At 43.1% G+C, this 22,752-nt stretch overlaps 1 protein-coding gene across 3 annotated transcripts; it reads right to left on the bottom strand.

Annotated features, from left to right (window-relative positions):
- Positions 1 to 1,042: 1,042 nt before the first annotated feature.
- AKTIP (AKT interacting protein) lies at positions 1,043 to 18,588 on the bottom strand. 3 transcript variants are annotated; one of them, XM_078868637.1, is made up of 10 exons: positions 18,359 to 18,588; positions 13,550 to 13,682; positions 11,571 to 11,800; positions 10,352 to 10,416; positions 8,242 to 8,342; positions 6,637 to 6,725; positions 4,569 to 4,667; positions 4,036 to 4,143; positions 2,626 to 2,686; positions 1,043 to 1,959 (listed from the first exon to the last, which is right to left on the bottom strand). In XM_078868637.1, exons 2-10 carry the CDS (start codon positions 13,571 to 13,573, stop codon positions 1,867 to 1,869), a joined length of 870 nt encoding a protein of 289 aa, XP_078724763.1. In that variant the 5' UTR covers positions 13,574 to 13,682; positions 18,359 to 18,588; the 3' UTR covers positions 1,043 to 1,866. The 3 variants fall into 3 exon arrangements, with proteins under 3 accessions (XP_078724763.1, XP_078724764.1, XP_078724765.1); XM_078868638.1 differs by having other exon boundaries at positions 18,418 to 18,588; XM_078868639.1 differs by lacking the exon at positions 18,359 to 18,588 and adding an exon at positions 15,157 to 15,279.
- Between the last annotated feature and the right edge of the window lie 4,164 nt (positions 18,589 to 22,752).

Raw genomic sequence — 22,752 nt, 5'->3', positions numbered from 1 at the left:
TCCGTCATCAGGTGGGACCGTCACAGCTATCACTTGATACAGTAATCACTTGATGCAGTAATTTTAGCTGTGACGGTCCCACCTGATGACGGAGACTTGTGTTGCCTCCGAAACGTCGTGATTTATTATTTGAATTATTACTTTTATTAACTTTTAATTTTATTTATAGGATATAGTCAAGCGGACATCACTCCTGCCGCAAACACTTTGTTTCCACAACTATAGAAACCCACAGGCAATACACCTCTTTAGCTCATTCTTATAACTCCTTGCATTGTCCATTATACTACCACCTACCGCCTGATGAAATGACCTGTCCAATTCCCATCCTCTAGGATTTAAGTCCCACCCAGCGTCATGGGGTTTTGAGGCGACGTCCAAAGCTTGGACGGGTTGTCAACGAGCAATTTCGTTTGACATTTGCTGATGATTCTCCCCAGCTTTGTTTAGGAATCACGTGATGCGAACAGTCTATATTGGTTTCAATTGTTTGTTCAGAAAGCTCCCCGATATCCATAAGTAAAGCCTGACAAACTCACGCGAGGGCTTGGCAGCGCTTAATCTCCACTGGCAGTACCCCTGCCGATTTCACATTCCTACGATAGGGATCAGGGGAGCGGTGGTGCAGTGGTTCTGGCTGTGAAACCAATGACATGCTTTCAATTCCTGGCCACAGCCGACACGAGTAAAATGATATCTGAACCAGTCCTCGAGTTCCCCGCTCTTCAAAACCATACCGACCAGCATAATGAACGAAGTAGGGTCAAACAATCCCCACGAGTGACACAGCATAAGAATGCCTTCATTCCAGCAGTGGATTGACAAAGGGAAATACATTTTTGTTAAAAGGATTGGTCTCTGTATGGGAATACCACTGTTGACTTCCCACAGAGTTGTACTCATTTTATCAACCCTGGAGGGATTGTAGGCAGCATCCACTCCTGACAAAGGATGTAAATTCACAAACTTCTGACCACGAACCGAAATTCTCTACCACATACCCCATACCCACGGTTCAAATAAATAGTCCCACACATGCAACTGAATAGCGGTTAATAAAGTTTACTGTATATAAATCAAAATGATGAACACAATGAAGCCGTTGCGTTTTTTTGGTGGGAAGAGGATGAGCTGCAAAGCGGTTCGATATTTTTCTTTCCATGGAATGAGTCATGATTCTCAATGTCAACTGCAGTGAAGTCATGTTTGACCGCAGAAAATGTTTTCGGACGACGATCGCAGAAGTCCTGACATTAAGATAGTCAGTGTTGAACACGTGTCAAGGATGTCAGGCTCTATCATTGAATGCCACGTCAGCAACCGGCAACATTAGTCGCTTGGAAGTGTCCTTTTGGATTCTTGCGTAAAAAAAGCACATTGCGCGCGCGTTTTCTTGTGCGAGCGTGAGCAGAGCGGTGGATTCCGTGCTTCTCATTGGTGCGCGTGGCTTCAGAGAAAAGCACGCAGGCACTGCAAGAAGAAGCAACAACACAGGAAAGGGCAGTCGCCCTTTCTTAAGACGGAATGAATGTTATTGTTTGTTCGCAAACACACTCGGCAGATCTTTGTTTGTTTGTTTCCTTTGCCAATGCATTTTGCAAAAGAGGTCTTTTAGTTGCAAGATGCAAGAATGGCTGAATTTCATCGTAAAAACAAATGCGACCCTCGGAAAGGCAGAAAAGATACAAAGTGGAGGTTTCCCAGCCATTCACGCAGAGCACGCAGTGCATTCCTAAAGACTGTGCCGTTTTGCTTTGTCATTGGTGGAGACTCGGCAGAATACTTGAAAAGAGCAAAGTGTGCAGTGCAATCCGTCTGATGCTGACAATGTTCTTTAATTTCTCGCAGGCCGCTCAGTGCCACGTCTCAGAAGGGCGATTCGTCTTTGCTGAAAGGCTGCGTCGTGCCAGGCTTCACCCAAGACAAGCCTGCGTTTCTCGAGTGCGGTTCCTCTGGCTTCTACTCAACAAAGGAAAAAAAAACAAGCACATCCACGTGCATGCAATTACATTACAGCTTCACGACACTTTCATCACTAAATGTGCATTCATTGCTAAGGGTCTACAGGTTGAGACGATGAAATGTAAGGTGTTATAACCACTCATTGTATTTTATTTTTAAATCTAATATATTTGTTTGACTCACAATCTAAGGTGGCACATTTAAACCCCAGTTTATGCAAATGTGATTTAGTACAGTAATTCCTCGCTTAACATGACACTTTTCAGGAACGCATCTACCGTGTTAAAACAGCGATTATTGTACATAGAAAAGCTCACTTTTAACGGGCTGGCTCATAATGAAAGCAAAGTTATCTGGGCTCAAATAAGTGTTGGTTACAAATGTTGGCAGCCCTGAGCCTTATGATTGAAAGCCCGTGAGGTGCTGTGGTAGTTAAAAGTCTGTTCAAAGGACCGACCACCGTTCATTTTCCGCAAAGTGGTACTGTTCATTAAACAATTCTGAAGGGATGATGGGCTGAGTTGAACCTCGACAAAGAGTTGAGCAATCTGCTACAACACCACCTGTTTACTACTCATTCATCTTGAGTTCTCCGCAATCGCAAGCCTCATTCGGTAGCTAAAATCCGGCATCTCTGAATACAGACAGGGCTGCTGGACTTACCTTTGGAGACAACATCTTTTCTCTGGCACCTTCATGCAGTTGGGGATTCCATGGAGAAAACCTGAACAAGGCAAAACACCTTTGTCAGCACACATTTCACAAGATAGCTTGTCAAGAGCAAAGGGTGTCGAACGTGGGCCTGCAAGCCTAAACGTAGCCCACAAGGATATTTCCGTGACTTAAAAAGCTTCACTTTCTTATAGAGGCTTCACTTTCTTGTGAAGCCTCTATAAAATGCACACTTTGTGCATCCCCAGGTACAACTGGCACACGTGTGGCACACAAGCGTCAATTCAATACACTATCACCTGTCCACTGCACAAATTGTGCTTGGTACAATGTTCCCAAGATATTACTATCAACATTTTTTATTTTCCCGGGAAAAATAAACTTTGTTGGATCACATCACTGTTATTCAGTACAGTCCTGCTTGGAACAATTGGTCAATTTCTTTGTGTATTTCTTGATCCAAATCACCTGGTCTATACCTAAATAAAAGAGACAATTGAATAAGGCACAAATTAGATTTTATTCATCCTTCCATGTGGTCAAATTTTTGGTTGTTAAATCCGAATAACGTAAAAGCTGCCAACTTTAACGAGTGAAAAACAATTAAGTCACCACATTTAACTAAAAATAGAGTCGTTAAAATTTGCCAGAGCAAACACAGCACAGTGATATCCGGTGTGGTGAATGGAGGGGGTAACAAATGACACCATTTATACTGAACCCCGAGAATGATAGAATTCCCGTGAGTGTCGAAGGTTAACTTTCGATCCAGCCGAGTGCCACTGGAGTTAAGAGGCTGCGTGTTCGCTAGTTGACTCAGCCAATCAGCCCTCCACGGTTAACAACATGAAGACGTGGGAAGTCAACAGGGGTTGTTCTAAGGAGACACTCATCTCTGCCATAGGAATGTCGAATTTAAACCAATGGCTCAGGACCACCAATAGATTTGGAGCACCACTCCTTGCATGTTTGAGAAGCGAGATGAGGTTTGTCCAAGGCTCAACATGAGTCTTACACAGTAAATCATAGTATCACCCATTCTTCACCAGGGTGCAACAAAGCCACGAAAATTGGGGCTCAAAAACAATCATCCAAAAATACTGGGAACGCTCCATTAACTGTCAATAGTTAGCAGTTCGTTTTGCCTTTTTAAGGGGTTTAACTTAATGTGTTGAACATGAAGGCTTTCGCGACCAATATAAAAAAGAGGTTTAAGGTTAACACTCCAACACACCGGTTGTGCTGAACTAGTAACTAATTGGCATGTTTTGTTGATGAGACAGACCCCTTAGTGGCAGGTTAAATGACACATTTATATCCACGCGATCTAACTCAACAACCTCTAGTATGGTTAACGTGTGTGACTTTAAATAACAGCAATGGACAAGCGGGAGGTCATACCGTATTGCATAGGCATCTTCAATCTTGGGAGGGTCAAAGATGTGACTGTTGCATAGTTTCACCGAATCCATAACCTTGCTCCGGAACTGCTGAATGTCCTTCTCATACCTGGGATGGAGAATTGCAATCAATTACCTATATTCGAATACACGACACATACTGGACATCTGGATTGCTAAACACAGAGAGCTCAACCTCAATGCCGACTCACATTACTAGACACTCGGCAATAAGTGCAATTCTCTTCACAGGCTTGTCTCAGCGTGTTAGCAGCAAGGGGAGCCAACGGGATATGTACAAGCTGACCGTGAACTTCTTTCACACCGTACGTAGCCAACCGTGCTAATCGGAGGTGGTGGGTAGGGGCGGGGGTGGTGCTAGGAGGAGGCTCGTGAATGACGCTGCTACTGGGCAGTTGGAGGCAGTCGCCCTCCAACAACAATGGAGGGCAGAGGAGCGATGCTCACAACGAGTGGAGCGAGGGGTTACATCAGCGAGGCTGTTTGAGACGATATGGAAGAGCAGGAACTCACAGAAGAGCTGCCTCCGTGCTGAGTGGGTTGGATGTCTCAATCTTGTAGAAGACTTGCCTGGCGTACAGCATAACCTGCCAGATGTGGTTCTGATTACGCCTAAAGAGTAAAGGGGTTAGGGAAATAAACAAACGCACACAGGAGAAATGAATTCCGCTGTCAGAGTAAACGTGATTATTCACTCCAATGTAGCTGATGCATGAATAAACCAACAGTCCAGGCAGATGGATATTCTAATTTTGGTTAATTTAATACCGAGTGAGAGCGGAACATCTCATTTGTAAGAGAAGGCAAAAGAGACAATAGTATTCTGAGGTGGAAGCCATTTAAGCAAATAGAATGCAAACATTGTATACTTGATGACAAAAGTATAAAAAATAAACATTTAAAAAGTGATAAATATTTATTTTACAACGCTAATCTAATATTCATAAGGCATATCACTATAGGTAAATAGATGAACTCAATTGACAATTACATCTTACTTTGAAGCTTTCGTGACTGCAAGAATCCATTCTCTTTGGTTCTTTCGGTAAAGTCACGTAGATGGAAAATCAATAGATCACGACGTTTCGATCGCAACACAAGCGACCGTCTTCAGGTGAGAGAGAAAGAGAGAAAGCTACTGAAACAAGGTCTTATGTAGGCCTGAGATGGGTACACAATTACATGTTTGAGAGTTTGAACCCCAGTCAGGTGTGGGCTCAACCGACCTCTCTAGCGGAAATAAAACGAATACCACTCACTGGATGGTGGTTGTATGCAGCACCAATGGTCCATACAATAGAAATTAGTCATTTTCAAGACTAGCTCAGGGCTATCAGTGGTGATGAGTACCCCCCCAATGCTGATTTAAAAATAAATATAGACGCCCAATATGTTTACTTTAAATACTCCATAGGTCAATATCATCTGGATGGTATCGACCAGAATTGCCAAAAGAATGAAAGAGGCATCAGCCATAAGTTTCAATAGCGATTCCACGCGGCCAGCAAGGCCCCACACACAGTCTATCCACCGCTTGTTGCCTGGATGCCACGCCGGGCTAGACTCGGTCGGGACCCAACCACATTCCTGCCAGGAATAAAATTTGATACAGGTAGGAACAACAGGTTCCACACTGCCCACCAGGGATTATTTGTCTGTCGTGCATATCCGGAATTCCGCCCACCCATGCCCCTCCCCACCGACCACCGACCTACGCCGCGATTGGTTGACGATGTCGGGGAGGGTGGGGGGGAAGGGGGGGAAGGGTCAACACGCCCACTCATCCAACTGCCCCCCCCACCTGAACGCCGCGCTGTCCAACCAAGTTCCTACCTGCCCACTCCGAAGGAACGTGTTTTTAAGGATTCTCCATTGCAGGCTGGGAATAACGAGAATAGCACAGCTTCCGTGAACGCCATGCACATCGGTGCTGCGGTGGCGGGAACTCCCTCGCTTGGTATGCAGGGGCTCGTGGGTTCGACCCCGACCCTGACGCCTGTATATTTGGAGTTTGCATGTTCTCCCCGTGGTCTCGTGGATTTTTCTCCGGGTCCTCTGGTTTTCCCCTCCACATTTAGAAATGTGCGCTTAGGATATTTGGCTGCAATACATTTCCACATGATAAACCACTTCGTTGAGCTATCATTTGTGGCCAGGTCACGACTGAAAAAGAGCTGTATAGCTCTGTGGGCCTTATCTGATGAAATAAAACACATTTTGACTTAAACACGCAAACTATAGACCGGTTTTAAAATCATCTGGATCTCATTAGTCAGTCGTGTTGAACAAACTCTTCTGGATTGAATCTTGACTTAAAGCTTTCGTGACTGCAGGAATTCATATTCTTTGGGTCTTTCGGTAAAGTCACGTAGATGGTTAAAAGAAAATAACAAAAAACTACGTTTAGATCGCTTGTGTTGTGATCGCAACGTCGTAGTTTTTTGTTATTTTCTTTTTACCATCTACGTGACTTTACCGAAAAACCCAAAGAATATGAAAACGTATTCTAGTTCATAGTTGTGTGCGTAGATACACACACACACAGGTATTCTAGTTCATAGTTGTGTGCGTAGATACATACCTCCACTTGTTGAAAGCCCTTTTGACATCCAGCTCCCCGGTGGTTTCGTTAATGACCGGGTGAAAGACTGGCCAGTCGAACACCAGTCTCTAGAGCACAGAGATCAGAGTGGTGAGAAGGGAGACCAAGGCGGCGCAGGTAGACAGAGGCAAAGCCTCACTCACATCAAAGTGCCTGTGCCCTGATATGGCCAGTCGGGTGGTGCTAACCACTTTTGGCAGCCCTGAGCCACCGTGACAGGGAGCAGTCTCACATTCGATCCACAGGACTATCGCTATGCATACCAATGACGAATTGTTTATCGAGATTAAAAAAATTCGTTCATAAAGCTTTGCATAATTGGAAATATTACGATTAATTCGTAAACATTGTACATGGATCCTGAAAACATTGTATCCGCTAAAGATTCCACATGAGCCACAACAGCAAAATATATATACAGATCCTCGAATCGAATCATGGACCCAAATCTTGAACACAAATGGAATTGTGTACGAGTGAATCATTACATATCTGACAACTGCTGTTGTCCTCCCACAAAATGGTACTCATTTTACCAAGTCTGTTGGAATTATGGATTGGGGCATTCCGTCAACCATTCCATCCAGCCAGAAATTGTTGTGTACAGTTGGAAATGGTTAGAAGTTTTAAAATCCTTACAGTCTGCACTGAAATTACTTTAGGGTCTTAAAAAATAATTTACCAGTTTTCCCCAGTTAACAGCAAGCATACTTTTTGCTTAAGCAGTCAATATGACTCAGGAATCATGTTAGAATGTATTATGAATTCAAGGCCCAGTCCAAACTGGCTTAGTCCATTCCTCCCTTAGCGCCGATGAAAATAGTACCGCCTGATTTGCAGGCATGCCAAGATTCATTCCCACGACAATTTAATGGGTTGTCATCAGGTCACGATTCGATCCAAGAAAAAAATATTTGTTTTCTTAATTTGAGTCTCTGGTTTGTATGGTTTATTGACATTTCTCTGTCTCACTTGCAGTTTCATATTCTCATTTAGCCTAAACATAACATGGACATTCATTGTGACTAAATTGTAAACTATTTATTCTCACGTACATGGTTCAATGCATGCATAGTGAGTGAAAAACAATCGATTTTAATTGATGATTTAATAAATAATTGAATACATTCAGGTGTGCAGTACTTGGTGGTGGCAACAAGAGACTTGGTCCCATTATAAGATTGTAACTTCTACAGCAAACGGGGAACCAGAGAAGGGAGATGCATGCCATGCAAAATTCACTTAAAGCTTAAGGTGAGTGTCTGATGAGTGTGGTGTATGAGTGGTGACTGCTGAGCGGTGTCTAACCAGCGCATGCGAGTTTCAGGTGAGTAGTATCACGTGAGTGGCGAGTATGTGGCAAGGGCCAGGAATGTCAGGTAAGTTGAGTATCCGGTGAGTAAAGAGTGTCAGGTGAAGGGTGTGTGTGTGTCATGTGTGTGGTGAGTGTCTAGGTGAGTCCAAGATATGTGTGAGTATCAAGTGAGTGGTGAGTAATGAGTGTCCCGTGAGTGTCACATTGCCCCTTCTGTCCTTAGGATGGGGTTTCCCTCTAATGAACCAATACTGAGATGGGGGACTCACAGGGCAGTCTCCATCAGGGTAATTGTCTGGGATGTAGACGGTGAATTTAAACACGCCGTCTTGGTACAGGCCTTGCCGGATGAAGATTACACCAAACCAGGCTGCAGTGAAAACAGATCAGACATGTAGTTAATGTGTTAAGAACAGGCAAGACACTTTAACGACATAAAATGTCGCCATTTTCATCCTGCTCGGGCCCACAAGGCAACAACCCATTTAGCACCTGCACACGTGTTGACTTCATTGCTTCATCTCTGAGACAGGCGTACTCTCTCGGGTGTGTTTGTCGATTTGTCTGCCACTCCATCACGAGCCTGGACTACCGGCCATCATCCCTCCCCATGTCCTCAACATGGCTACTTACTTTTTCCGTCATTCAGCAGTGGATTGATCACGGGTGATGATATCAAATGTAAAAAGTGGTTTTCCACTGAAACATAGCGTGGGGAGGCGCTCAACTGTATAAAGCGCTGGTTCAGTGGTGGAAATGATACATTCTTATGGCGGGAGTGAGTCTGTCTAAAGGACAACCCATGTTGAGTTCCCACAAAGTAAACCGTCAGATTTCATATCAGTGAAAATAGCCCCAGAATATTATTTCAGTTTTCAGTTTCATGTATTTGGTATAGCCCTGTGAGCCATTCGGCTCTTGAATCGGGTGCAACAACAACAAACAAAAACATGAACAAGAAAACATCTTAAAGTGACTATGTGCAAACAGAAAATCCAAGAAAAGACAGCAAAATATTGCGACTAAAGTAATTTAAAAGTCCCCTCTCATTGAAGACAATTTGACATCCCTGTAGATATGCAAACAATGATAATAATATAAAGGGACATTTCATGTTTTAGAAGAGGAAAATTCTAAATTAGGTATAAAAATAAATCACATTGATGTGTGTATGCATCCATTGTTGATCAAAGCTAAGACCATCAATTTACTTAACCGAATTCTCAAATACAGAATGTTAGTGATGCTGGCTTGGTGTTCGAACCAAGATGTTAAGAGCCTGCCTGAGTTATCTCGCCTCCACTGAAACTACAGAACTGATGAAGGCTATCACCATAAACTACTTACAGGAAGACAGTGAAGGCACCTTAACGGAAAGAGCTCTGGAATGAGGCACTAGCGGGCTTCCCCAGATTATTTTATTATTCTTCAAGGAGATAATTTTATCTAGCACTAACAGGTGGCTCAGAGCTGTGCAAAAGATTAAATATTTCACTCCGACTCTGTTGCATATTCCACTGGGACTGCTTGGTCAAATCAAGTGCAACCATGTAGAATAATTGTATATTCTTTGTGAGGTCAACTGTGAGCACATTACAATATTCAAACTGCGCAGTCATGTGATGCAAGCTGCGATATTCAAACTTCTACCACCAGCAAGGTCATTAAACTGCATGCCTTTTGATTTCTAGAAATGCGGTCTATACGGTGGCTGGCTTCTCATCCATGCTGTGTGCAGGATGGAACATTTCTATTTCTCTGCACACGTTGCTAATGAAACTCCATCTCTTCTATTGTCTTTCCTCCCTTATATAACCTGCGTCTATTCAAGGAGCCTGTCAGCTCTTGACTACTTTTATTATTCCAGCTCTATTGCAAACCAATTTATATTATAGACACAGAGCCTCTGGTAATAAAATGTATCCAAAAATAGCTTTATTAAACTTGAAATCAGACTCTGTACCCTGAAAACAAGTTTTGTTGTGTTCTATCTGCTGTGTGCTTCTCAGTAGCAGAATCTGACTGCGAGTATTCCTTGTTGCGCTCCTGCCATGGGCTGAAACTGGACACCAAGGTAGACTTTGTGCTTCTAAATATTTCACGAATGCCACCAATCAGCACCTGAAAACAAACACTTCCTGGACAAGATGTGCCTGAATAGCTTGGCATCGCTAAATAAAATAAAGGGGCACGGGATTGGATTGCCAAGGATGCTGCTGCCTCTGTAGAAGCAACTTCATGGGTGGTGGACTTTGGCCTATAAGGTAGTGTGATACCACATTGGCATGATAACTGGAACGCGGTAAGAAAACAATTATGCTTCTATCACATTATTCAGTCCTATTTCACGTGAGTGCTCAATGCTCCAGGACCACTTACTGAGGGCAGACTTGCACGATGGCTGCACATATACTCCAGGGAGCTTCTGTCTGACCAAAAGAGCACTGCATAGTAAAACGCAAATAGAGCAGAACCTTGATTAGCCACACGTTGATTATACGCGGAATTAAATTATGCGTGCCAGTTAAACTGTAATTAAAGGATCAAAATCATTTTTCTAGATGGCTCAGTGGTACAGACGACTAATAATACGCCATGTCAAAGTAATGACACAGCGCTGCTGGAATCTTGGGACCCCACCAGAGGCTAATTATACGAGGTCGTCATGCGCAAGAGATTTGATGATCTCAGCCCGTTAATCCATACGCGCACAATAATACCACCACACCCTTATAAAAACTCAGTAGGCAAAAGCAATCCGGGGCTTACATTTTTTAAAACAAATACTAGTTGAAAACATTGGTGTTTCCATATGCACAGCTATGAGTACATTGGTGCCCCTATCCGTAGGTATTAGTGCACCTTTAACATGTAATCAGTGTCCGAGTGGACACGGCTCTCTCTCTCACTCGTTTATGTGTCATTCCTGCACCGCACGTGTGCAGAGTGAGAACTCCAAAGAGTGTCGACACTAACCCAGTCTCGATACTGCACTCACAAGCAAGGAGAGCGCCAGTCCCAGCTATATAGTTCCAGCTACATCATAGTTGCCATGGTGGAGAGATGTTAACTACCTCGCCTGGTATACAGGAGATCGTGGGTTCAATCCCGACCCTGACACCTGTATATTTGGAGTTTGTATGTTCTCCCCGTGGTCACATGGATTTCTTTTAAGGATCCTCCTTGTTTTTCCCTCCACATTTTTAAACGTGTGTTGAGTATTTGGCTGCTATAAATATCCACATAAGTCACTTAGTTGCGCTATGATGTGTAGCCAGGTCGCTTCTGAAAAGAGCTATATAGCTCAGTGGACCTTACCTGTTAAAATAAAAAGTTTAGTTTAAACTGCAACCCAGCCCATGTTGGTCTATGGAACCATATGCAGGGAGAGGATAAAAAAAACCTGCAATGGTGACAAGCTGCCCTGGAGCAGAGCTCGGTTTTGAGAGGCATTTAACATTTGGAGGAACAGATTTTAACCACCATATTAACTCAGAAGCAACAACACTGATATAAACGTAATGTCCCACTGCATTGGTGGTGGTGGCGGCATCCGTTTTTAAAGATGGCTTCCAGTCCACGGCCGACAGCTGCTCACAATTCTGAGAGGAGAGAGTACTCGAGGAAGTAGGGCCCGTATGCGGCGTGCGTTCCATTGGAGGCATTGGCCGGCGCGGTCGGCGGGGAGAGGGGTTTTGGTGTCGATGCCGACGGTTGCTGCCGGGGGATGGGCGGCAGTTGCTTCTTGCCGGGGCCCACCCGCGATGCTTGGCCACCGCTATCCCCGGCATTGGCGCTTCCTCGCCTCTCGTCGCCCTCCCCCGCTCTCTGCACGCCAGTGGTGGTCACAAGTGAGAATAAATGCAAACATGCTCAAAGCAAGGTATCGCCAGTGTCCCCACACTCGTGTACGGAACATTTTTCTTGGCAGATGAGGCAAATAGGAAATGGGGGGGGCAGTATATATTGTATATACACACACGAGGGTGAATGAAAGTTATTTCGATGAATGCTTTTCAGTAGTCACTGCATGTTGTACATGTCAACTGTCATAAAGTTTGGGGGCATTTTGCCCCTGCTATCCTCAATGTTCCGTTGCCCGTGTGTCAAGATTCGCACAGTTGGCACCTCCGATTAGCATGGTAGGCTACGTATGGTACAAAAGAAATTCAACATACATACAGATTGTGGGATAATGCAGGAGCAGACTGTGGTGATCAGATTTTGACTTTGCAACAGTTGTGAGATATGGCAGAGGGAAGAAATTGTGAGATGTGGTGGCATTAAAGACAATGACAGTAAGGATCTCTTCATCTTGATCAGTGTCTATTATGACGCTGATGACATTGGATGGATTCTGGCTGATTTTGTGACAGATGGTTACTGTTTCCATAAACTTCACTCAACGATTCCACAACCCATGTTGAAGACTCATTCTACCAGACTGACAATATTGTCTAATCCACTGTGTTCCACCACCACACTGCAGGTCATAACACTTCTCTTCCAGCCTATTCACTTGGACTGCTCAACTTTGACATCCTCTTCCATCATCTCGTTTCCCAAACTGTTACTCAATTCAAGAAATGTCTCATCTCTAATCTGTATATTACAACTTAGGCAGTGCTTTTTGTTGCTGGTCATTTGTAATGTTGAGACTTTGGGCCTGTGCTCAACAACTGTCAGGGCTAAAAAGGGGTCATTATACCGTTATATTTAAGAAAATGCGTTCCCGACAGCGTTATTTCTTTCGTATGAGCAATATATGAGGGCTTCATTGGGGTATCAGCAGGATTGCTAACAATTATACGGATGGTAAACATTTAATAAATACAAATCCTCATTTATAACATCAATGAGTATACTCTACTCATGAGTACATTATACTGTACTCCGACAAGGCAGCGGTGAGAGACGAGGTTGGAGCTGTTGTGCTCCCAATCTGGGTCTTAGGGACGCCCTGAACATTTCTATGGTGATGTTTCTTTTCGGCAGAGCCTGAGACTCTTATCCTGGTCTCGTGAGTTCTCACCTGGCTAAACGCACCATCATAACGTTGAAAAAATATAATTTTTTAATGTAATCGTGACCACGAATCGCGATAATCGAATCGCGTGGGGTGGAGTATGGTTGGCTCACAGCGTACGTCTCTCTCGTTGGTGGAGCAGATGCTGGGGACGGGTACGTTTCCCCGGCCAGCGCTGCTGCTGTGTATTCTCGCTCGCAAGCGCTTAATATGTTTTGATTATACATTTTTGGTTAAAATGTTTTCCAGGACAAAAAGGGATATTACAAATCAGCGTTCTATGGGGTGACGCTAAACAAGGTCTGCCGCCTGTACTCTGTACTAAACACATATTAACAAGTGATGCTCCTCAGAACTTGATTGGGGAGAGATGCCAATATCGCAAGGATCAACTCTCACCCGAGTCATGCAGTACCTTTGCAGCTGAATAAAAATTTCCACTGAAGATTAACATCTTACAAAAATCTTTGCCCATGTGAAAAAATCAGCACCGATGATAGAGTGTGCATTGTTCACCTACTGAGTAAAGAGCAAACTACATGGGGTTTTACCTTCCCACTGAAGCCTGATGCCATGTTTGGCCTTGTCAGAAAAGGTCAGTGGTTGTAAATCTTCAAAAGGCTTTCAGTGATTTCTTCTCGAAGACCCAGTTGCTTCTTTTCACTTCAGTTTTTCTTCCTTGATCTGTCAAGAATAAAAAATATCAAAGCATCTTTTAGTCATCATAATACATAATTCAACAACAACACTAGTTCATATTTGATGCGTTCAAAAGCACAAGCAAATAAACTGAGATAAAAAAATGGAAGTTGCTATTCTTCGAGCTTAAGTGAATAGCCTTCTATCTACAAAACATTTTCTATTGACCTGAAATGGAAAAGAATGGAGAAAATTTGTGCACACACGAAGATAATTTTGTTTTACCAGTTTACTATGATTTCTGTTGGAAAGGACACTTAGGGAGCACCTGTTGAGGCTGGCATTGCCAAGGACAAAGTGTGGAACCAGCACCACACCTCCCCACCTTTGTCTTCACAGTATTTGTTTATTTATATAGCAAGTGCCTGACTCGTTTTATGGGTGAAGCTGTGGCAGTGGTTGGCGCACTGCACTATGAACCCAGCAACCATGGCTAACATCAAGTGCCAAGTGATATTTGAAACGGTCCCTAGCCACCAAACCAAACTGACTAGCTATGTGAAGTATCGCACTACAACTCCTATAACCGACATGGTGTGGGGAAACCTTTATCAAGAAGTGGATTGACAGAGGAGTGATATATTGCTCTTTTAATTATTTTCACATGACAACAAAATGCACACGCTGCATTGGGCACTCATTTTTAGGCTGATTCAACCTAGGGAAACACCACACCTGGTTCAGACGCAACGACCACTTATGTGCATGTCCAAGAGTGTAACCCATGGCAGTGTGGCTAATACAATACTGTACCACCACTACCCACACTTCCCACATTACCTCTTTATGTATTTATGTCAACCTTCAGACTAGTTAGTTAAATGCAAACTCATTTAACGAACCAGCAGTAGCACAGACATGAACAGACCGAGACAATGTATGTCTTAGACAAAAGCACAGGACACTTGGAGTAAATAAAACATGAAGAATGCAAAGATAACAAAAAAGTCAAGTGCAAAACAGTACAGTACAAACAGAAAATAAACCATTCTTAGAAAGCCAAAGGTTCATACTGTCAGATAATCCTATTAACTAATAATTATAAAGCTAAAAGCACAACAGATGTGTTAAAATCCATAAATGAGTATATAGTTATTATAGTAGCTAATCGCCAATAAACTCTGGCCTTTAGTGGATTACTAAATTAGTATTTACAGTCATGCAGCTCTGAGGTTTGTCTTAATGACAAGCATACATGCAGTAGCAGACACAAAGCATCAGTTGAACTACACTGGAATCAAGGTATATGCAGTGAAGTGACACCATTAGGATATGGACTATGATATTCCTATAAAATAATCTTAAAATCCTAAGGCACATTTAACATTAATTGGTAAGCGCTATTACTCAAGATGTGTGAAAAATACTGAAACATTGAATTCTGAAAGAAGCACAGGCAGACACGTAAACTGAAATACTGCATAGTAAAATACACAAAGGTACTGTACAGACACTATACCTGTCAACCCATACGGTTTATCCGTATTCTTGTACGGGGAAATTGAGTTTTCAGCTCCATACGGCGTACATCCGTTTCAATACAGGCAACATTTTTTTCGTCTACTTGTTTGTGTTTCTCCCTCATGATGGGAGTTTGTAGGATGAACGCTGAGATTTATAAGGGCACGGGCGTGACCAAGAAGGTCTGAATCGGTCCATAATAAGGTAGGGCTAGGGCACTGTGACAAGGGGTTGACAGGTATGAGACACAAGGCAACAACAACGACGGGATGAACGCTCTGTTGTACCCACGCGAGCACAGCCAACTGCGATTCAGGGTACAAAGTAGAGAACTGGTAGCAAACAAGTGCAAAAGATCAACACCTTAGGAGGGAAACTTTAAATAAAAAATGAGGATTCGATTTTAGCTCTCCGATGTGATCCAGTGGCTTCACATCCAATTCAATGCATTAGGGGTGTATATCATCACACTCAAGTAGCAAGATAGATGTTATTGCGTAGGTTTTCGCCGTTGTGCTAAATAGTTATGATCTGTTTTCGGGTTGTGCCAAAATGTTGTTTAGCATGACGAAGCTCCCAGTACATGGTCCGAAAAAGTTTTAGTTCCTGAAAAGGCTCTCAGCACGTGCAGCGAAACGTCTGGCACCATGCAAAACAACACGCGATACAACTCGAAAACACATCTGAGAGCTATACCATGCAAAGTGCTAAGACGTCCTTTGAAATGACAGTGGTGGAGAATTCCTGAAATCGAATTACCCGGTGGTGGGAGTTGGCGGATCACACACACAAGGAGCCATCACATGTGTACAACACCCATCTTGAAGTACGTGCATGAGGTGCATGTGGTAGTCATTATCACAAGTATCTGAGCAGTTTTTTTGTGTGTACAGTACTGAGCATTACTGGGTTGTCTGGATACTTTGGTTTCCTTCAACACAATACGAAATACAGTACTCAAAAAATCGGACAAACAGGAAGCTCCTGAAAAGGAGTTTGACATTCAGTGAAGGTTTTCCGAGTAAACTAAATATTATCTCAGGTTCCAATTGAAATAAAAGTGTTAAAAAACGGACGTTTGCCTCAATGGGCTCTATAGCCTGGTTCTAAAGGTTACTCGTGTGTATAGGACAAGGACCTGCACTGTATATTCATGACACAGTTGCTCTTACACAACCAGTGGTAAAGTAGGTAAGCTGCCAATACACACTTTACTTCATTGTCGAAAAGTTTTGACACACGTAAACGTGACTATTTCATCAGCCTGTAGGGAAAACCTATCCTGAATGGACGAATGTCTTTTTGGAACTTAAACATTATTCAAGGACTCCCTTGCAATCTAAACTTCTTCCCATAATGAGTCCTCACCTGCTAATGTTCATTCACACACGACTAGGTCTACAAACAGGGACCTGCAGAAGATCGGTGATGAAGCGAAAGATCCAAAGATGATGGTGAGGAAGACTGCAAGAACAGATCTTGGAAGTTGGGTATTGACTGTGCAACTGTGTTTTTTTTATTATCATAAGGGCATAATGGGGAAGCACAATGACCTTCAGTAAAATTGGCATTTTCACTGTATTGATTGAGTAATATTAGTCTTTCGGTAAAGTCACGTAGATAAAGAAATAATAAAAAATCACGACGTTTCTTTCGCAACACAAGCAATCGTCTTCAGGTGAATATATTTCTTCCTGCCTCAGCAGTCCGCCTGCTGTATTTTTGTCACCAGAAGACGATTGCTTGTGTTGCGATCGAAACGTCGTGATTTTTATTTATTATTTTTCTATCTACGTGACTTTACCGAAAGACCTAAAGAGTATGAATTCCTGCAGTCACGAAACCTTTAAGTCGAGATTTAATATTAGTCTGTTTATTATCTTTCTCTGCGGCATGCTTCTATATTTACCGAGTGCAAATAAAGGAACCGGCATGACCTTTAAACCTTCACACAGTGGCGGACTTTGGACGAAATCTGACGCTGGAGCATGGCAAGCATAGGTCAAGCAATGGACAGTGTAGAGGACTAAAACAAGGCGTGGAATGTGTAAGATTAATTATCACCAAAACAGTATTAACATGCATGCTACAATGCTGTTACATTACAATATATACAATTTGACACATTATGAAATTAGTTTGTATAATACTAAACTGAATTTTTTATTTAGCATTGTTTTGGTATCATACTATTGCCACCATTGGGATGTTGGTCCGATACATTTTTAAGGAGTGATTTTGTTTTAAGTACAGTATTTGTGTAAAAGTGCAGAAATTATCCTGACACCAACGTTAAGTATTGTTACCACCCTGTGAGCAAGTCAGCAATGGATTGGCTATGGATATACTGGCCTCGGCCAAAGGAATGTGGAATTACCAACACCGATTCAGGGCCGCACTTTCGTTCATTGACGCACACAAAAACACTTTGACCATTTTGCTTTTGACTGTCACAATAACATCGCTCTTGATATAGTTTAATATAAATTACTAATGACAGTAATGTAAATCAAGGGACCTTCTTTGCCAGTACCAAGATATGAGAATAGGGTTTTTCCCTTTTATCTGGCAACAAAACAGGTGTTAAGTTGTTAAAACACCAAACTGAAACCTTCCACAAGGAATCATGTCTGCATTAACCACAATAATTGTGGTCAAAATGCAAAAAAAAAAACATACTCTGATAATATAAGACAATGCAAATATTATCAGGTTTCAGTTTGGTGTTTTAACAACTTAACACCTGTTTTGTTGCCAGATAAAAGGGGAAAAACCTATTCTCAGTAATGTAAATGCTGCAACCTTCTCAATCCAAAGCTGGCTGAGGCCTCCCCCCCACTCCGTGCTGGTCCGTTCATTTGACCATACTTCACCACGCCGGTCACTGCCTGCTTGGCACATGCATTCGCGTTCAAAATACAAGGATTTCTTTACTCAAAGCGGAGTGCTGGATTCACCACAGCTGACCGCTCAATTGGCGGTCCCGAGCAAGTAATGGGCCATTCCACGTTCCCATGTGCGAGATCAGTCCATCCACGAGTCACACAACGGCCGACTTAGTCTCTTAAACGTTACAAGGGGGGGGCATTTCCGTAACAATTGCGCGGGTAAAGCTAAACAAATTGCAGCTCCCGTAACTGATTGTTATTGTACCACAACAATAACCACCACATCGAGCCGTAGCACCGGAGCGAGTTTACCTCGGGCGATGCCACCACCCTCCCCACACACACAAATCCCCTCAGCGCGTCTCGCTCACACGGAGGAAGCCGCCATCGAGCCGCGTTGCGCCGAATCTCCTCGTGGAGGCGACGGCCGCGATCGGCGACAACAACAACGACGACAGCGACGGCCGCGAATTCCTTTTAGGAAGACGGCGGCGGCATCGGCGGAGCGGCCATGGCGACGTCGCCTCGCGTCACTTCCGCCCGCGCGATGACATCATCGCGCGGGCGGAATTGACGCGATGACGTCATCGCGCGGGGGGGGGGGCAAGGGGCCCGAAAAGTGACGTCATCATCCAATGCGATGGCGGATGACGAACAAATGACAACAACAGATTTGCTCCGCCGCGCTCACGAGGAGACTGTTGGGGCAAGGGGTGTTTGCGAGCGAGCACCTAATGAAGGCCGGGCACGGCGCACGAGGCCAGCACCGCGCCCGGGCCCGCCTTTGTCTCCCCAGTGGCGATGTTTAACACACCTCACTTGCGGCTGAGTCGACCTAAGGGAGGCCCACGACCGGCTCAGATAATCGTCACCGGTGTTGGCCGTGAGCGGGAATCGAACTCGGGCGGGCCGGGTTCGTAGCGCAGGAGCGCTCCTCACTCTCCCCACCGACCTCCCCGATGGACGTGACGTCATGGCGAAAAAGCAACTCTGTTAACGTTCATATTCTTGGTTCTTTCGGTAAAGTCACGTAGGAGGGACATAATAAAATAATAAAAATAAAACAATTTGCGAGAATTTTGTGAGAATGTTATTGTTTTATTTTTGTTATTTAATGATTTCCCTTCTACGCGACTTTACCGAAAGAACCAAGAATATGCTTCAAATCGCTTTAAACTATTGTCAATGTAGTGCGTATTTAACGTGGCGCTGCACTCTAATGTTGTAGGAGAAAACATTAAAAAGTCTATTTAATTAAGTAGAACGTGTTCTCTATATTTATTTGAAGTTGCGCATTTTGATGTGACGTCACATTTCTCAACCCCCCCCCCCCCCCCCATGTCACACATCGTCACAAATTCTAGTTTTGAAGCTTTCGTGACTGCAAGGACTCATACTATTTGGTTTTTTCGGTAAAGTCACGTAGGTATTTTATTAGACTTTTTACTTCCATGATTTTACCGAAAAAAACAAAGAGTATGAGTCGTCACAAATGTCTGACCCCCCCGCCCTAGGTGCGTGACGTCATTTATGGACGGCCGTTTAGGGAAGATGGCCGGTAGACAAGACGGGTGATAGATTGGTAGCTATATAGGAGCTTGGCAGGATGACTAATGCTAAGAGCAATGACAACAGTTCGTGTTGAAGGCGGGGGTTCGATTGTGGCATTGCAGGACCATAACCGATGGTGAAGGCCTGGGGAGTCCTTCATTCAGCAGTGGATAGACAATGGATGATTATATGACGTCCTTCCAGCCAGAAAAACTTTTGCATTGACCAGTGCCTTGTGTTGTAGCTGGACTGATCGCCAATAACATTTGGCAATCCAGATGACGACCGCTTGTGTTGCGATCGAAACGTAGTTATTTTGTTATTTTCTTTGAACCTATCTACGTGACATTACCGAAAGACCCAAAGAATATGAATCCCTGTAGTCACGAAAGCTTTAAGTCAAGATTCAATCCAGAAGAGTTTGTTCAACACGACTGACTAATGAGATCCAGATGATTTTAAAACCGGTCTATAGTTTGCGTGTTTAAACACATTGTTTGGGATATATTATTATTGAAACTCCATAGGCTGAAAGACTAAAGATAATATTTCACGTTTAGTTACGGAATGAAGGTGCATTTATTCGATATAGATTACAGTGCAAATGTATTATTTTCTCTGTAATTTATGGTCATGATAAAGTCTACTGAGCAACTGTCCACTGCGACTTACTCGTCAGAAACATCCTCAGAGATTCACTCCACATCTTGCCAAGCTCTTGACTGGGTTGTCAAATTTCGATTTAAAGCTTTTGTGAGGGATTCATATTATTGGTTCTTTCGGTAAAGTCACGTAGAAGGAAAATAATAAAAATAAAACAATAAAATTATCACGACGTTTCGATTGCAACACAAGCAATCATCATCAGGTGTGAAAACCACAGCCACTTTTTTCAAAAATGTTCTTGCTGTGGTTTTCACACCTGATGATGATTGCTTGTGTTGCAATCTAAACGTCGTGAGAATGTTATTGTTTTATTTATTATTATTATTTTATTATTTCCTTTCTACGTGACTTTACCGAGAGAACCAAGAATATGGGTTGTAAAAGCTTAACGTCATACAGTACAGTACTATAAATGATTGCTGGTCAAATCCATACGACTTCATTATGTCTTCACTAGATGGCACTATGGCACCACAGAGGCAAATGGTGTTTCTTTTCTTTCCGCTTACAGATTTGACCAAGGATTTATATGTATTACATTGTATCTTTATACCCACAATAACCTGAGGCTGTGATTCCAATATCAATACGTTGCGTCACCATTAGATGTCCCCACCGCGCCACTGAGAGACAGTGGGAGTTGCTTTTTGTCTTTCTTGACGCACACGCATCGGGTCCCAGTTAGGAAAACACGGCAGTGGTTTTATTCCAGCCGTTGCTAAAACTGCTCCCTCCCTTGCAGGTGCTACGCGACACGCTCGTTCGCACCGCCGTGGCTTTTCGCTAATTATCTGTAAACAAATTTCACCGCTGAGTGCTAAAAACTCGAACTTCTTTTCTTTTACGGCTGGCTGGAATTTGGAAAGGCGACAGAAAAACGCGCGCGGCCACGTAGCTTCTGGATTTTTCAATGGCCTAAAATGACCGCAGAGCGCGCGGCGCGATTGTATTGCCGTATTGACCGCTCGATATTGATAAATTCATGAATTCTGTGACACTCAAGGAGGCCGCCTGTGGCCCAGGGGAATCGTGCTAATGCTAACGCTAATGCCCGTGTCAGAGCACCGAGCCAGCAGTGCTCACATCTTCCGTGATCACCCAAGGGTGCAGTAAGCCCAGGGCTTTTGGATGTGTAGTGGAGTTGATGTCCCCAACCTGGTCACGCGTCACTGCGGCAAAAAACTAAAATCCACTCTGCAACGTAAAAATGTGGTAATTGCACTAAATTCGATGAAGCAAAGTTTTTTATTGTGTTTTTTTTTAAAGGTGCAGAGTGAAGCACGGCTTTCGTGACAGTGGTTATATTCGACCCTATAAAGTAAACGCATCCTTTCGATTTAAAGCTTTCGTGACTGCAGGGATTCATCTTCTTGGTTCTTTCGGTAAAGTCACGTAGAAGGGAAGTAATAAAATAATAAAAAATAAAACAATAAAATAATTCTCACGACGTTTCGGGCACAACGCAAGCAGCCGTCCTCAGGTGAAAACCAGGTCTGTCGAGGCGACAGCGTCTAAAGCCGAAACGTCGCGAGAATTATTTTATTATGTTTTATTTTTATTATTTTATTACTTCCCTTCTACATGACTTTACCGAAAGAACCAAAAAGATAAACGCATCCTCTTTGTCAATCCACTCCTGGATACAAGTCTATTACACACACGTTGACGAAGATTATACACTCTACCCTTTAAACCTGCTATTTTTATTTAAAGTCATTCCCGAACGTCACGTGTGACATTAACATAGACAAATAAAGTCATTCATTTACAAAGTCACACTTGTTAAGCAGTGGTCTGGAGGCCTGCGATGCAAAGCAGACACCTTGTGTAGTAACGATGGCTGGCTATAGGTGATGAGATTTTCAAATTGCGTTTGGGTATAAGATGTTGAGAAAATAGATGAAGTAATGGATCTAAACTTAACAACTTTTTCTTTTTTAAATCCTTTATATTTCACTTGCTTGCTTGCTTGCGCGCTTACGACCGTGCAAATCATTAGGTCGTTTTTTAACCCACTTCCCGTGATCCAATCGAGCTGACATTTTGCACACAGACTCGTTGTGCGTGACAATTTATTTTCGTGAAAATGTTTTCCCAAAATGTTCCACTTTTTAGGGAAAAAAAAAATTCATATTTAATTTAAAATACCAATGTGATAAAAATGAAACTCTTACTCAAGAAAAACAGAAATGAATAATAAAATAAAACCGATGCCACGCATATAAAGGATTAATAGTAAAACACTTATTTTTTACGGGTTAATTTTTACCAGGTAAGGGCTCACTGAGCTATGAAGTTCTTTTTCAGAAGCCACCTGGCCACAAATGATAGCACAACCAAAGTGGCTTATCACGTGGAAATGTAATGCAGCCAAATACTCGAATCGCGTGTTTCTAAATGTGGACCTGGAGCAAAATCCACGCGACCACGGGGAGAACATGCAAACTCCAAATATACAGGCATCAGGGTCGGGATCGAACCTACGACCT

The sequence above is a fragment of the Lampetra fluviatilis genome, chromosome 26, assembly GCF_964198595.1.
Source record: "Lampetra fluviatilis chromosome 26, kcLamFluv1.1, whole genome shotgun sequence".
Lineage (NCBI taxonomy): Eukaryota > Metazoa > Chordata > Hyperoartia > Petromyzontiformes > Petromyzontidae > Lampetra > Lampetra fluviatilis.
Note: the sequence above shows the minus strand (reverse complement) of the source record. Positions and strands in the feature narration are given on the sequence as shown.

Excerpts from the sequence above, each read along its gene's own strand:
- AKTIP (XM_078868637.1), bottom strand. The coding sequence starts at position 13,573 with ATGGCATCAGGCTTCAGTGGGAAG. Across the intron at positions 10,417-11,570 it reads TACTCTCTCCTCTCAGAATT|TGCTCTTTTGGTCAGACAGA; the intron begins GTGAGCAGCTGT and ends TTTACTATGCAG. Across the intron at positions 4,144-4,568 it reads AGCACGGAGGCAGCTCTTCT|GTATGAGAAGGACATTCAGC; the intron begins GTGAGTTCCTGC and ends TCTCCATCCCAG.